General features: G+C 54.0%; 1 protein-coding gene and 1 long non-coding RNA gene across 2 annotated transcripts; one reads left to right on the top strand and one right to left on the bottom strand.

Moving 5' to 3' along the window:
* The first annotated feature begins 1,294 nt into the window (after positions 1–1,294).
* On the top strand, positions 1,295–5,717 carry HOXA13 (homeobox A13). The gene is made up of 2 exons (XM_038557188.1): positions 1,295–2,341; positions 3,069–5,717. Exons 1-2 carry the CDS (start codon positions 1,414–1,416, stop codon positions 3,311–3,313), a joined length of 1,173 nt encoding a protein of 390 aa, XP_038413116.1. The 5' UTR covers positions 1,295–1,413; the 3' UTR covers positions 3,314–5,717.
* Positions 5,718–12,425: 6,708 nt separating this feature from the next.
* LOC119867346 lies at positions 12,426–16,333 on the bottom strand. The gene is made up of 3 exons (XR_005369611.1): positions 16,126–16,333; positions 13,762–15,781; positions 12,426–13,155 (listed from the first exon to the last, which is right to left on the bottom strand). It is a non-coding gene; the product is annotated as an uncharacterized LOC119867346 (long non-coding RNA).
* Between the last annotated feature and the right edge of the window lie 78 nt (positions 16,334–16,411).

Below are 16,411 nucleotides of genomic sequence, written 5' to 3'. Positions count from 1 at the left end.
GGGACCCCCAGAATCCCTCACCGAAACATAGTGGCTGCTTGGCTCTTCCAGCACCAACACACCCCACCGCGTTCTCAGGAAAGGGTGTGCATTTCCCAGATACAGAGGAAAGGCTTCTCCAGCTGGTTCTTGGACAGAGGAGGACTGGGCACCCTCTGCAGGTTGGAGACATGCTCTTCCCATTCCTACTTGGAGGGGAAGGCATGAAGTGGTCCCACAGAGCCCCTTTCTCGTGTCCCAAGATGGAGTGAAATGAGGAGTGCCCGGGGAACCTGAAGAATGAGCTCCTGGCCAAGATCTATGACGCCTCATTAGGCCCCAGAGAGGGGGCTCAAGTCCCAACCAGCACCGGGCAGTTCCTTTTAAACTCCCAGGACAGGCGGGCAGGGCTGGAGATGTAGGAGCACCGGGGAACAGCGCACACAGACTGCCCCGGTCTCTGGAGGAGGAAGAGCTGTTACTGGGGCAGAGTGTGCAACCGTCTCTATACCCGAGTGTGAGTAGGTGATCAGAGTACGCTTGAATGTGTGTGTTTGTGTGTCAGTGTGGGTGTGTGGGGGTCGTTCTGACCCTGTGGGCCTAAGTGCCAGTGTATGAAACTGCCCGCCAACACCGTAGACCGGAACGTCGTGAGAGCCCCTAAATACACTCCAGGCTTTCCAGCGGAATGTCCTGGGACCCTAGAGCCAGGCGCATCCGTAAATGCCCCGCCACGGTCCCCCTGGAAAGAGCCAAATCGTGACGCTGTCGACTCCAAAGGCGCTAGTGTCCACGCTAGGGTCTCACTGCAGAAAGACTCGCGGATACCTGGAAAGAAAACAGCCTCGGAGGCCCCAGGAAAAGACTCAGCCTGGACTACGCCCTGTTTTCGCTACTACCCGGTCCCCGCCCGCCCGCCCGCCCGCAGTTACCTGACCTACTCCCACTGCTTCAGGTCTCGACGCCACCGCGCGCCTCCGTCCCCTCCCCGCCTAACTCCGCTCTGGGCCCCGCCGGGATGGAGGAAGGGAAGGGGAGCTGCGAGGAAGCCGCCCTTTCCCCCCTGCCCACCCGCCGGGTCCCCCTCCCCACCCCACCCCACCCCACCCCACCCCCCTCGCCCGGGTCCCCCGCCTCTCCCCGGGGTGAACGGTGAGCGGCGGCGCGGCGGGCGCTGGCGCTGGCTCTGGGGACGGCGCGGGCGGCGGCGGGGACCGCGGGTGCACGGCGCGGAGCCCGGGCTGGAGCCGCCCGCTTTGCATACGCCGTGGGCGGAGCGGGGGGGGGGCGGGCCAATGGGCGGCCGCCTGGCGCGACCCCGCGGGGCGCGATCCGCCCCCCTCGCTCGGGCCCCGGCCCCGCGCCGCGCGCTCTTCACTTCTTGGGGGCTTTTTAAAACAGCGCCACTGGGGTCTTCTCCATGCGGCTCGGGCTATGACAGCCTCCGTGCTCCTCCACCCCCGCTGGATCGAGCCCACCGTCATGTTTCTCTACGACAACGGCGGTGGCTTGGTGGCCGACGAACTCAACAAGAACATGGAAGGGGCGGCGGCGGCGGCGGCGGCGGCGGCAGCGGCGGCGGCGGCCGGGGCCGGGGGCGGGGGCTTCCCCCACCCGGCGGCCGCGGCCGCGGGGGGCAACTTCTCGGTGGCGGCGGCGGCCGCGGCGGCGGCGGCGGCCGCAGCCAACCAGTGCCGCAACCTGATGGCGCATCCGGCGCCCCTGGCGCCCGGCGCCGCGGCCGCCTACAACAGCGCGCCCGGGGAGGCGCCCCCGTCGGCCGCCGCCGCCGCCGCCGCCGCCGCCGCCGCCGCCGCCGCAGCGGCCGCGGCCGCGTCGTCCTCGGGAGGGCCCGGCCCGGCGGGCCCGGCGGGCGCCGAGGCCGCCAAGCAGTGCAGCCCCTGCTCGGCGGCGGCGCAGAGCTCGTCGGGGCCCGCGGCGCTGCCCTACGGCTATTTCGGCAGCGGCTACTACCCGTGCGCCCGCATGGGCCCGCACCCCAACGCCATCAAGTCGTGCGCGCAGCCCGCCTCGGCCGCCGCGGCCGCCGCCGCCTTCGCGGACAAGTACATGGATACCGCCGGCCCCGCGGCCGAGGAGTTCAGCTCCCGCGCCAAGGAGTTCGCCTTCTACCACCAGGGCTACGCGCCCGGGCCTTACCACCACCATCAGCCCGTGCCTGGCTACCTGGATATGCCGGTGGTGCCCGGCCTCGGGGGCCCCGGCGAGTCGCGCCACGAGCCCCTGGGTCTTCCCATGGAAAGCTACCAGCCCTGGGCGCTGCCCAACGGCTGGAACGGCCAAATGTACTGCCCCAAAGAGCAGGCGCAGCCTCCCCACCTCTGGAAGTCCACTCTGCCCGGTAAATGGCGCCCCCTTCTCACCCCGGCCCCCCGGCTCTGCTCCAGCTTCTCTGCCGCTCGCTCCCGGGTCACCCTCCCGCCCCCTCTGCCCTCTCCCCGGCCTGTCCTGGGAGTGCTGCTGCCCGGTGCGCCCGACCCCGGCTGGCGGGCGCGGCCCCGCGCTGCCCCCGAGTTGGGCTGGCTCCTGTGGCTCTCCCTGGGTGAGGGATGGCTGGGAAGACGCTTGGGGGGACCCTGGCTGGCTCCCTTCTCCCTCTGCGCCCCGCCCTCCCCAGCCCTTGACATCGACTTCAGGATGGAAAATTGACCTGGAAGCGGTTTCCCAAATTGCCCGCATTCGTTCTCTCAAAAACTGGCTTCAGTGTAGAAGCATCAAGTGTTGGGGCTCGGGGTGTACAGAGAGGAGTCTGGCATAAAAGTGCTGTCCCCTGAGTCTGGCGCTAAGGCGCGGGCCGCTGGGCCAGGCGGTCCAGAGAACCCAGTGTGCTGTGCGGACAGGCTGGCCCGGTCGGGGTGGTCATTGGAGCCCCAGGCGATTTCATTTCAGTGCAGGACTACCCACCCTCCCCACCGACCCTCCAGGCTCCAGCGGAAGGCTGGACTGTGCAATGCATGGCAAGGGGCAGTTGAGCGCTGCAAGGCGGGTGGCTCAGCTCGAGCTGTCGCCTGTGTCCTGGCCTGGGTGTCCTGGTCCTTGTGTAACTTGCCTTCTTCCCTGTCTTCCAGACGTGGTCTCTCATCCCTCAGACGCCAGCTCCTACAGGCGAGGGAGAAAGAAGCGCGTCCCTTACACCAAGGTGCAATTAAAAGAACTCGAACGGGAATATGCTACAAACAAATTCATTACCAAGGACAAACGGAGGCGGATATCAGCCACGACGAATCTCTCTGAGCGGCAGGTTACAATCTGGTTCCAGAACAGGAGGGTCAAAGAGAAAAAAGTCATCAACAAACTGAAGACCACTAGTTAATGGATTAAAAGTGGAACACGGGGGCAACTTGAAGAAATGTTTCAGAACTCGTTGCTTTGCCCAGATAATGAACACAATGCTTAATAATAATAATTGAAGAATGGGAAAGAGAAAGAGAAAGACACTGGCATTTTGCTTTCCTAAGGGGGACCTCTTTCTCCTTGGTGGAATCTACAACTCTTTTAAAACTTTATTCTAAGAAAAGGTAAAGACTTCCAGTTCTCCCGCCAACCCCACCAGACCGTTAAATGACAAACTCTAGAGTCAAACGTCAACCCCCAAATACGCAATTTCAGATAAGTTACGCATTTACTGAAATCTTGTAAGTATTTATGTGACCATACTATTTCAGGATACTGTGTTATATGGTAATAATCCAAAAGTTGGGTTACAAAAGCAAGAAGCTGTTGTAAACATCTGTTTGTCCTTGGGTCGCCATTGCCATCCCCTTTGCATGTTAAGTGACTGCTCAGGTAAATCTTAGTGAAATTCCTACCATTGTTGTATATTCTGCAAAACGTCCTATGTATAGATTTAGAGGGGGGAGAGAGAAGAAGGTACTGAAATAATGATCTTGGGCTATTTACAGTGAAGGAAGAAAGGGAGAGAAAGCTTTTCTGAGGATCATTGGTCTTGGTAGTAAATACAACCAGCTGAGCCTTTAAGGCTACAAGGGAACCCCAGGTTGGGAATGTCCTTCTGACAATAATTTTAAATTGCTTATAACGAGCGTATTTTGTGGCATTTGGATTATATTTCCTGCTCAATATCATTTACTTTCCGAAGAATTTAATGACTTTTAAAAAATAGTTAAAGCATCAGCTGTTTCATAGAATTCACTTTATCAGATCTCCTGAGAGGTCCACCCCGACATGGTGAACTTTGGTTTGAAAAAAATTCATGTTTCATTTAAATTGGTATTACCAAATATTTACCAAGCATTTTGCTGAAGAGTAATTTTGCTTTCTGATTTCTTAGAAGACTCAGAACAGAAATCCATTCCCCGAAACATTTAGATGTTTACATTCTATATTTTGATCTATTAAAGGATTAGTATTTTTTTCCTTGTTTATTGTGTTATAAGATTACATTAGGAAGTTTAGGGATTCATCTTTACAGCACATTTTAATCAAGCAATTATTTCAACCAGCACATTCATTTGTTCACATTCACTATAAAATGCTATCTTGTAAATAAAGACATTCAGCACACTGTGAAAATGTATTTGTGCACCTGCTTTTCAAACATTTCTACTAAAAATAATAATTAAAAAGAACCTTAGATCTGTAGATAGTGATATAGAAGTATTAATTATGATAATAAAATAGTCACTGCCATTGAAATCTGAAGGAAATACTCTTTATTTTCCTATGCTAAGTGTGCACTGTACAGAAAGAAAGGGAGCAGGTTTGTCCTATACAAACTGAGGATCATTTTTTTCTGTTATTCAACCTTTTTTTCACTACAATTTTTTTTAAGCGAAAGGAGAAATCCCTCATAACTAAAATGCTAAAAAATTTAGATAAGTGCTTCAAGAGAGTTAAAGTGTTAGGCATCCTGAAAAGGAGAAAGAAGAAAGGAGGAAGAGATAGTATAAATTCCCAGGCTCACTGCGGAAAATGAAAACCAGTTGTTTAGTATCAGTGATGCCCAGGCTGTAGTATTTTAAAATCTGCTGTTGGGTCTGCATGTGTCTGAAAAGGCAGGTTTTGATATTTGTTGAAATGACAGGACTAGGAAAGGCCTTAAACCTTGACCTTGACGAAAAAAGACAATTTGTGACCTTGACTTTTGACAGCTCATGAATTGGCCTCGGCTGGATTAGTAGATCAAGGGCGCCACCTCGCGTTGACAAGCTTCCTTGTAATTCTTCAGCTTCAAGGGAATCCAAAGGTCTTACCTCCTTGACTCCTTGTTTTAGAGATTTAGTACTCATTTCTTTGGCTCCAGATGGAACAAATTTGAATATATGTAAGTTATACATGTGCCTGTATATATGTGAATATATATTATATATGTGTATACATGTATACATTTGCATATCGGTGCTCGTGTGTGCTTGTATATATACTTGTAGAATCTGTACAGATATAGTGTCACTAATTACTGATGACCCGGGATGTTGTAATTTAAGGTGATTTCTAGAGTTGAGGTACAAAATGTACTTTACATGATGAAGTTTTGCTCCTTTTCTTTAATGGCCAAGTTTGATTTGTCTTCACAGTGCTTGCTCTGCCTCAGATTTCTGCAGATCTGCTTTAAAGCTGTACACTTTTGTTACAGTCTAAAAGGTGTTCTTAAATAACCACTTTCCTGGCCCTCACCCTCCAAGGTGGTCTACCATCCTAATTAGAGCTATAGGAGAGTCTATACGGCAAATAAAAAGTTTCAGATGCCTTGCTAACTCTAGAGTTCTAGAGTTACATTTCAGAAATTCGAAGAAACTCACCTCTTAAGAGGTCAGTATGGAGAGCTTAAAGATCTCATATCTACAAAATGACCATAATATGGATGCAGAAGGAGAGTTATCCTGGATAACTCAGAGCCGAGTGCTGCTCTTGGGTGGTGTGCAATCTTATACCGGGGCTTGTGAAGCTGCCATTTGATTTGTGGAAGAAATAGATACATTTAATATTAACAATCACCATCAAAACTATAATAAATATTATATCTACTACTTATTGACCCCCCAGCAACACATCAGGTGCTGTGTTTAGAGTCATAAATAATACATGTGTACGCTTTATATTTAATATACACATAAGGTAATGTGTTTTTGTCAAACCCATGCTATACACACACATATATATAGTGTGTGTGTGTATATATATATATATATATATATATATATATATATGTTGGTGGAACCAGGAGCCTTAGGATGCAGAACTTTGAAATGAGGTTAATTTTATCTTTATGGTAGAGAAAAGTAATTGTGAATCAAAAAACCATATTCATCATTTTGTGGGGAAAAAAATATTGGTTAGAAACCTGGCTGACGGAAACCTCCCCAACCCGAAGACTTAGAGCTTCTTTATAGATGGTGAATTATAGAATCTCTAAAGCTATCTCAGGAACAGCATGGCCTTGAAAACATACCCATGGAATGGTCTTGTGAAGTGCAATCCAGTTTCGCTGTCCTGAAAGTGGATTTTCACTCCACTTGTGGAAACAAATGAAAATGATGCTTCAGATCAAGCTCCCTACATCGTGTGCCACAGCACTCCCTTTCTAAATGAGCTGCCATCAAGCCAAAGTAACAACTTTCTCCCTAAATGTTTAAAGTGGTGGAAAATCCCCTCAAAGCTGGATCATACTGTGTGTTTACGGAACAGCTCCAAAGGGGACTCTTCTGTTGACGGGGGATATTTTTCTTTAGATGTAAGAAATATTCTGAGCCTCAGGCCTAGGAAGGAGGCCAACAGCAGCTCTGCAGCCGGGATACCGCCCCTTCCACAACCCATCGCAGGAACTCTGGGTAAAGTAGTAGTTTTCTTTTTTTTCCTCTTTGGTTTTTGAAGCTAATGACAGAAGATATTGCAAGGGTTTTTTTACCCCCTCTGCTCTAAAATGGCTGTTGATGATGTCGATCTTACCTAACTCCCCCACCTTTTAAAAATTCCCATGGATCTACCAGATAACCTGAAGCAAGCAATGGATTATGATGGCTCCCTAATGCCCAAATAGCAATTAATCTAAACCTGTAGAAAAAAAGACATCCAAGAGGATTCCGGCCACCATATAGGAATAACACTGGACACCAGGACAGTGTTGCTGAATAGCTGATTCAGATTTTTTTTTTTCCTAAAAGGGAAACCTTTTTCTGAACAAGAAACTCTAAATATGGAAACAGCTAGACATCATTTTCCTTTATTAAATTTGCAAAGATTTTTAATCCTGTAATGGCCTACCATTTAAAAAATTGTAAATGTGGGACTTTAAAAAAAAACACACACACCACTTTTTCCATATGCTCTTAATTCTGTCAAATTTATTAAGGTATTTGAAGTGGATGATTGTAAAATGTCACTTTGCATTTAACTACTATTTATGCCTGATGCAGAACTGAAGCCATCCGTTTACATTGTTTAAAAAAAAAAAAAAACAGAAGCAATAATTTTTAAAGAAAGGGGGGAAATTATTTAAAAAAAAAAACTCAACCTAATTGAAGTGTTTTCTTAAAAAATCACGAGGCAGGGAAATTCAGCTGAGGGTGATACATATGCGTGCGGGTCGCTAATGACACAGATTTCACCGTATAATATGTGTGCAGATTACACCCCGCTGCGTGTGTTTGGAGGGTTCGGTGAAGATGCGGCGTCTCGCTTCCCCTCTACGAATTCCGGAGTTTCGGAGCGGAGACGAAGGCTGTCCGGGACTGCTAAGCCCCAGACCCGGTGGGTTCAGAGGCGCCCTTCCGGATTTGCGGACCTCTACGGGAGAGACGCTGGGGGCTTCCTGATTTATGCGCATTCCTTTAAAGTTGATCGAATGCGTGTCAGCAGCCCCAGACCTGGAGAATCAGAGAAATGTGCAGCAAGTAGCTCACATCCCATTTTTCATAAGCAATGATGTAGCGTTATCCAAGCGGTCTGGGGAGATTTATGCCTCGATTTTCGGACCCGCGCACAATAATTAAGTTTTCATCTGCTAGGCCGCCGGGTAAATAACAGCCGGCCTCGTTCTTTAGGAAAACACCCACTTTCCGATCGGCCGCTGCAACCACCCTCGCACGTCTGCCTCGCGCCGCCGAACGCCTGAGAGGTGTTTGCTATTTTTAATCCGATTTTAAAGGGAAGAAGAAAAGACGCTGGCACGGGGGGAAAAAAAAAGAAACAAGAAATCCCTCCGTGAAAGCAGCTAAGGCCTTGTCACAGTTGATTTCATTTCTCCCGGCTCCGTCGCGCCGCTGGGGGCTGGGTCCACCCGGCAGAGAGCCTCACAGCGGCCTCTCGGAGATGCTCGGGCCGTGGTGGGCGGCGGCGCGGGGCCCGAGCGGGGCGCGGGGGCGCGGGGGCGCGGGGGCGGCCGAGCCCGGGCCGCGCGGCTGCGGGAGGGGCGCCGCCTGAGGTCGCGCCCCCGGGCAGAGGCGAGGCTCGAAAATCATCCCTGCTTCCAAGCGAACCGTCCGCACAAAATGGAGGCTCGACCCCTCGCAGAGCCGGCCTGGCTCGCGAGGCCTGTGTGCGCGAGGAGCAGCGGCGCGGAAGGCCCGGCCGGGGTCGAGGCCCGCGCGGGGCGGACCCGGGAGGGCCACCGGCCCCCCGCGCCGGGGAGTCGCCCCGCAGCTGCAGGCTGACGTCACGGTCGCCCCGGAGCGGCCCGGGCCGGCCTCTCCAGGCGTTATTTGATGAGCACAGGCCGATTCAAACGAAGGTTTTGTGCGGGCGCCCGCTTCTCCGCCCCGCCCCGCCCTGCCCTCCCCGAGAGAATAATCGGGTATTTAATCTCTCCCGGTCTTAATTCTTGGCAGCGTGGAAGGTGGTTTGCACGGGAAATAAAACTTGACAGGAGCATTTTCTCTAAGAGGGGTTCTGAGACGGGCTGAAAAGAAACCGTGTTTTTCTCCACCAAATACTTCCGCTTTCTGGGCCCCCCGGGCCGAGGGGTGGGGTGACATCCGAGGGAGAGAGAGCGAGCCGGGCACGCAGGACCGCGCCGTGGACCGCGCTGCGGACGCTCCGGGCAGCGCCGGGCTCCGCCGGGGCCTGGGCCTGGGCCTGGGCCTGGGCCTGGGCCGGGAAGCGGCCTCGGGCCTCGCCGCGTCCAGCGCCTCTGCCGCTCGGCTCGGCCGTAGCCCCGGCGCCGTCCGCAGCCCCGAGCCCGGACCCCGCTCGCCCGGGAAGCTGGCACGGGCAGGGGCCGGGTGGGCGCCCGCAGGAGCACCCTGGCATTGGCCAAGGGCGCGTGGGGTCGAGCGAGAGAAGAGGGCGCTGGGGAGGGCCCTGCGCCGCTTGGCTTTGGCTCTGAGCCTTTTAGCCAAGGGGAGTTGGGGACCTGGGCTGGCAGAAGAGGTGGCGAGGGCGCTGCTGGGGGCTTTGTTTCGGCTGCGGGGCTGCAGACACTGCACAGAATGGAGGGGGGCACGGGGGTGAGCGGCGCAGCATGCGTGGGTTGTCCGGGCTGCTATTGGGTGGGAGAAGCCGCAGACAGCGGAATCCCCCTCCCGGCAGCTCGGAGAGCGCCCTCCCCTCGCGCCGCAAAGGTCAAGTCCTCGGCACCAAGGCCGCTCCACGGTCAGGGCCGCGGCGGACGCGGGAAGGCGCCGCAGGACCCGCACTTGGCCGCCTGCAAACAGGTTCCGATTGCCCGGGCTCTCGGACCGGAGGCAGGGGCTCCTGCCTGGCTTCCTACTCCGTCGCTCCCAGCCCTACTGAAAAGGAGTTCCCGCAGCCAGGGTTGGCCCAGGCTAAGTCCCCGTCGAATCCTAGAAGAGCGGGTCCAGGAGACTTCGGAGCCGCGGAGGCCTAGCCCGGGCGAGAGGCAGCGCCCGCAAGCTCAGGAGAGACGATGTGGCTGGATCGGAGTTCTGGGCTCCGGCAGAAGCAAGGGACCGGCAGGGCCAGAATAGGATAGGGGAGCAAGGATCCTGCTGGGAACCTCTCTTAAGGTACTTGGGTTCACATCTGCTCCTTCAAGTGCACGCTGATGCTTTGTGCACTTGGATGCTCTTCTTCTCCTGCCTAAAATCTGGGCCAAGAAATGAGGTGCACTCTGCCAAAGGTAAAAGTCCCTGACTCCCGGGTGGGGGGCCGCTGGAGGGGGGGGGGGACAAACCCACTCACTGTGCCCTGGATGGGTGGGAGCCCCTGCCCTCTGCCTGTAGCCTGCCTGTAGCAGGTCACATATCAGGCCCAGTGGTAAACAAATAGCTTAAGCGGGGTCTGCCCTGAACGCATTGCTCCAGGTGATTCAAAAAGGCCCTGCAAAGGAATTATCTTTTTTTTTTTTTTTTTTTTTTGCACGGAAGACAGAAAAGCTGAGCTTTATCCCTAGAACTGCATGGGTGGAGCAGGGCTTGAGGAGACACTAGCTGGAGGAATTCTCCATGGATAGGTACCATCACAGAACTGCCTGGAAGGGCATGTAGGGGAGACTCCTAAGGCAGGGTTGCACTGGGCATGGGCTCTCTTTTTTCAAGTCTGAAATGTGAGCTATGGATTGCCACCGAGTAGAAATGGAGGAGCCTGGGGAACTGCCCTAGGAGGCAGCTGGAGCTTGGGGCATGGAGGCTTCCCGTGAGCCACAGCTGAGGGCTAGGGCTGGCCTTCTGGTTGGGCCGCCCTCTTTTGTCCTCTTTATTGCAGATACCCTTGGCTGCAGAAACCCGTTTGGGCCGAAGTTTCTGGGAGAATGGAAAGCAGACGCTGTGAACCAGGGCTTTGTCCTTCAAAGTTTCCCCTACTCCATGTTCCCATTTGATGGGGGGGGGAGGATTTTTTTTTTTAATGAACCCACCGCAACATAAAAATAAAAATAGTTTTTCTCAAAGGAAGTAACTCTCTCCCATCAGTTTGGGACCCACTAAACTAAATATAACTAGATCGCTAGGGTGTCTGAGACTCTCAGTTAAGCCCTATGCCCCACTCTTCTATGGCCAAGGGAAGGATGTGGACTTCTTCAGATGTTTAGGGACCTTGGAAGATTGAATCTGTGAGTCAGATGAGAACCAACCATAAGATCAAGTTCAAGACATTACCTGTTCCTGTGCTTTAGGGGAAGGTAGAGGAGTTTGTGGACAGGAGGGTGCCTGGCCAAGCCAAGGGGATAAGTTAGCCGCTGTCTCCACCTTGTAGTGAAGAGAGGGTCTCCTGATATTTCATTGAGCCTCAGTCCTGCCTCTGGACAGCGCCTGGAAATGTGATAGATTGGCCATGATCTGCCGATAGGCTGTTTCTTGAAAACAAATACTAGGAGGTGCTTTGGCCTCTCCCAGACAACCCATTACCCAGAATCACCATGGAAGACAGATGCACCTCCAGACACCTCCCACGTGGAGGGAGACAGCCCCTAAATAAAAGCCTGACCTGCAACTCCAGGGAAGACTCCGTGGCTGTTTCTACCCTGGGCCACCAGTTGCCCTTTGCACCTGTGTGCATATGGTCACTGGGGTTGAAGTAGTCTTCTGTGGAGCTTTCCAGAAATAGGTGTGACATTTAGGGACAGAAGTAGCTAGAGGCTCAATCCAACAAGAAAAGGCAAAAAAAGTTGGTGCCCTAAGCCATCCCTAGATAAATGACTGTAGATCTTCGTGAGTGAGGTTTGGTTTGTCCGGTGGGCCTAACCCCTCCCAGGCTGGCTGCCGTCCAGGAACCAGGTCCAAGAAGAGAAGGAGGGAGTATTGCTGAGAGAGAGAAAGAGAGAGAGAGAGAGAAAGGACACGGTAGAGCCTTGGAAAGAGTGTTCAGAAGAATGAGGTAAGAGCATCTAGTTCAGGTCCCTGGTGGAGGCCTAAAACTGGTGTGTGTGTGTTGGGGGGGGGGTCAGTAACCTAACAGCCCTCTTTCTCTGCGCTTGAGTGTTGGTGCCCTTCCAGTGGCACCTCAGGTCTTGCTCAGCGTAGGAGGGGCATCAGAAAAGGCAGAAGGCTGCAGAAGGGGAGACTCCACTGGCAAAAAAAGGATGATGGGGAAACAGGCGAGCAGGAGCTGCAGGGAGACAGGCTCAGCTAAGGAGGGAATGTGGTGAGAGGGCAGCCTGGTATTGGCACTCACAGTATTGACAACATGCTGAGGAGTGAAGAAGCTGCAAGTGCTGGCATTGGGGATTCTAAGATTTGGAGGTCAATAAGCCAGTCCCAGTGCCTGGGCAAGCACCAAAGACTTAAAGAGGGCAGCCCAGCAGCAGTGCCACTTGGGGTTGGGAACCCCAGAGTCTGGAGTTGCTCCCTGCCCACTGCTCTGTTCTCCCTTGGAGTGAGCAGGTGTTAAGCTGCCTATCAAGTGACAGTCCTTTCAGCTCAAGCCCCTCAAATGATTGCGCTGGAAACGCCCCCAGGATGACAACCCCCGGTTAAAGAGCCTGGAATTGCCCTGGTCCACAATGCACCAAGGCTACCCTGCCTGGGCACTGCCAGCAGGCACCCTTCTGCTACAAAAAGAAGTGGAGGCGGCAGTGCTGGGCAAAGGCACCTGGACACAATTTATTCCAGTATCTTGCCCAGGAAGGTGGGTGGAGAGCAGGATGCAGGAGTCATCCCCACCAGAGCGCACTCAGCCCGAGCAAGGAGGATCCGGGAGGTGCTGCCGAACCCCTCATCCCCCCCCCCCCCAATTTAGGGCCAAATCAAATGGAGCTTTGCAAAGGCTTGGTCTGCTTTGCTGAGCAAATCGCCTCGTTAGCCGTTTCCGCTTGACAAGGCAGGCGCGGGCGCCAGCCTTCTCCTCTCCGGGTGGCCATCTCCAAACGCTGCTTGGGGAGCGACAGGGCCCGGCCCTGCGAGGGCTGCTTAGACCTTGAAGTTTGGAAAAACAACAAGAAGAGATTGAAAAGGCTCCCTCCCTTCTCCGCAGACACACACGCACCGTCAGGCCGCCGCCACTTCCTGCCTTTGTTTTTCTTCCTTCAAAACATTTTTGGCCTTTTGCATTAGCTGCCGTGGGGCTCTAGGTGGAGGATAAAGGGAAATACATGCTGAAGACTGTTTTCTGGAGATGGCCCCCTCGCTGCGAAGCTCCTGAGAAAGAACAGTTCATGGGCAACCAGTCGCCAGGGCCAATGTCAGAGCCTTGCCGGCTTGATCTCTTCAAGAAATGAGACCCGGACTTGGCTTTGCAGGGTGGCCTTAGCACCGGTCAGGTCTTCCCCTGAGCCGGGTGAGCTCAGTTCGGCGGTTGGGCCTCCTGCAAAGCGGAGGAGTCCGTTGGGCTTAGAGCAAAGTCAAAACCGAGGCGCTGCAGCTCTGCCTCTCCACCTTCCCAGATTTGGTCTGATCCTTAGATCTGAGACCATCCCCAACTACCCACCCCCCACCCCCCACCCCCTCCGCCACCGCCGCCACCACCACCGCCACCCAGAACATTCACTCTGCCAGTACATTCCAAGCAAGAGGGGCAGGAGTGGGCAAAGCTGGGAACGGTACTTAGCCTTGGGGACCTGAGCACCCCCTCCTGTCTCTGCTGGGGAAGTAAAAGCATTCACCACACCAGGCGTTTTCTGTTCTCCTGGCATCAAAAGCCTTTCCCTTCATCCATCTTCACTACAGCACCCCCACACATACCCTCTTCCAGCCTACATGTCCCTCTTGGCACCTCGCACTGGTACAGCCTTCTGAACTGCCCTGCCGACTGCTTTGGGGGAGCCTTCCTCCACCCCAGCCTCTCCTCGGAAATTTGCCTTTGTCTCCTGCAGACACCCATGGGATCCAGACCTGCTGGCACCCTCCCGGCTTGGCTCTCAAGGACATGGGAGGCATCGATCATGCAGAACAGCATATATCCCATACTGACCTTTCAGCGGGGACCCCCTCTCCCTGGCACCTAGGGGAAAAGCGATCTAATTAGGAGAGGGGCTGCGGCCGCTGGGGGAGGCGGCCTGGCGTCCCCCGCTGGTGGGCCACCGCAGCCGGTCTGCTCAGGCACAAGCTGAAGTTGACTGCCAAAACTGCTATAAAACCCCAGGTCTGTCTAGAACTGTTTTCGGTTCTTCTAGACGCCCCCGGGTTCAATTATAGTCTTAAAAGCCCTAATACAAGTGCAAGAATTTGTTTGCCTTCACCCAGGGGCGGGGCAAGCCCCGAAATGGTGGCGCCTTTGTTATGGCAAAGTCACTGAAACCCCTCAAGCATTCCTTTTGTTTGAGGGTCGGGGTGGCGGGGACTGGGTGGGCTGCTGGAAGATAGTTTGGGAGAGCCAAAATCAAGCTGGGGGACAGCTCAGATACTACTGTTCACAAACCTCTCTCCTCCTCCCTTTTATATTCTGTCTCCAAGAAAGATATGCTGTGGAGAAAAAAAATATTTTGCCTGGTTTGTCACTGCTGGAAATCGAAGTTTTTTCGCTGCAGGGCAATCCCGTAACTGTGATTCCCAGCTTTAGGAGGTCTCAGGCTGCCCTTCCCCAAATAACCTTCCTTCCCACCAGACCTTCTTACTCACACCGCTGCTGCCCTCTGCAGAAGCCACAGTGGACAAATATGTCAAGCTGAAGATGCACAAATAATTTCAAGTTCAACTCTCAGGGATTCAAGGGGTATGAAAGTTCTTGCAGCAAATCCTGAATAAAGAGTTCATTAAACCAATGTGTCCGAGCAGTTTGATTTGTGATAAGCAATGCTTGTAAAGGAAGGGGGTAGGAGCCACATAAACATTACTGCTAATAAATTAGTTTACTCCACTGCAGAGTAATTACTTGATATTATTGATATTTACAACGGGTATTCAAATGCAATGGTGGGCCATCATTTGCAGAAAATACATAATGAGAATAGTTCTTTTCCAGTGCAATACATGATTAGATTTGTTATTGAGTCAGTTACAGTCAGCTCAGCAATAAATAAATAAATCGATGTTGACACTTAAATACCAAAGATCTTAGAGTTTATACTCTAAATCTCCCCACAATATATAAATACCTTCGGCTGTTTCCTGGATGGGGAAAGGGAAAAGGTTATCCTTTTTCATTTTTCGACTTTCCTTCAGCGACATCCAGCTTCTTCCAAGAAGATAGGTGCGGGAGGCCTCTGGGCCCCTCCCAACCCCCCCCCCCCCCAGTCCTGCCTGGCTGCTCTGTGCCCTCTTCTTTCACTTCTCCCAAACGTTGATCATTCAATACTGCAGGATGGCTAGCGTTTTTCACCCACCTAATTTTTTTTCTTTCCTTTTCCCAAGAAAGCTAGACTCCTAGTTAAGCAGCTATGGCCCCTGTCTCTATCTTTGGCTCAAACCTAGCCTTTTCAAGGCGTTCTTGTCACCCACCGAGCGGGGAGTTTGGGAAGCACGGCTCTTTTCTTTAGCCTGGTGTCCCTTCCGTGGGATGAGTAGCAGAAAAGGCGCTGAGCCTTCTGAGTTTCTCCCTGCACATCCCTGGCTCTCAACGCTTTGCAAGGAAGAAGAGGAGCCGTGTTGCCCCTTAGCCACAGCTCTCCGGCCCTAGCCACCTCCTCCTCACTGCCTCCCCTCTCCTGCAGTTCTGCAGCTCCGCTGGCAGCCTGGTGGGCCCGGGAAAGGTGCAGCATACCCAGGAAAAGGCTCCTCGGATGTCAGCGCCTCTAAGCAGCCCAAGGCTCGCTTCAACTGCATGGTTTCCCGAGTCCTCAGCTCCAGAAGACCCGGCGGGCGGGCGGACTCGTGCACAGCGGCGCAGCCCCCACGCCTCTGGTTGCGAGGCGGAGTGACTCCGAACCCCGGCAGGCAGCGAGGAGGAAGGGGTTTCTTCAAGGGCACGGGGGTGGAGTGAGGAGGCCGGCAGGGAGGATGAAGTGGAGGTGGATCCCGGGTAAGACGAAGCCCCTTCCGGGACCTGCAGATGCCTGACAAAACCGCGGGGGAAGCCGCCGTGGTTGTTGGCGGTTTAGGGACGGAAGGCACTAAAGCGCTTCGGAAGTGACCATGAATGCGAGCGTGTAATCAAGTCACCGTGCAAATCAGGCAAGCCACGAGGCAGGCACATCCACGGCTGTGAACCCTGGCCCCGAAGGGGGTCCGGCCGGCCGGAGTCGGAGACAGAGGTGGTTCCCAGAGCAAGCTTGTGGGGGCGGGGGGTAGAGAAGGAGGTGCGAACGCGAGCCTCCAGGAGAACAGATTCCAGGACCGCGCACCGGCCACGCAGCGACGAGCTCCCACCCGGCCACCCTCAGCCTGGGGCATCCCTCACCCGGGGAGTGATGGGTGGCAGGAGTTGAGCTCTCTCACCGCCCTCGGCGCACTTGAGGGCCAGGACCGTGCAGCTGAGCACAGGCGAGCGGCATGGGGCGCACCCCAGCCTCGCCGCGCGCCGGGAGGCCCCCCAGCCAACATGAGTTACACCGGCGATTACGTGCTTTCGGTGAGAACACCGAGTGACGATCTGTTGCTTCCCCTGAGGTGGCTACAAAGAAAGGAAGCCGGGGAGGGAGGGAGGGAGGGAGGGAGGGAGGGAAGGAGGGAAGGAGGGAGGGAGG

Source organism: Canis lupus, chromosome 14 (genome assembly GCF_011100685.1).
Source record: "Canis lupus familiaris isolate Mischka breed German Shepherd chromosome 14, alternate assembly UU_Cfam_GSD_1.0, whole genome shotgun sequence".
Taxonomy (NCBI): domain Eukaryota; kingdom Metazoa; phylum Chordata; class Mammalia; order Carnivora; family Canidae; genus Canis; species Canis lupus.
This window is presented reverse-complemented; position numbering and strand designations above follow the sequence as displayed.

What these genes read in the sequence shown, in the direction of transcription:
- HOXA13 (XM_038557188.1), top strand. Translation starts at nt 1,414, where the DNA reads ATGACAGCCTCCGTGCTCCTCCACCCCCGCTGGATCGAGCCCACCGTC. An exon ending in CTGGAAGTCCACTCTGCCCG is followed by an intron (nt 2,342 to 3,068) that starts GTAAATGGCGCC and finishes CCTGTCTTCCAG; the next exon opens with ACGTGGTCTCTCATCCCTCA.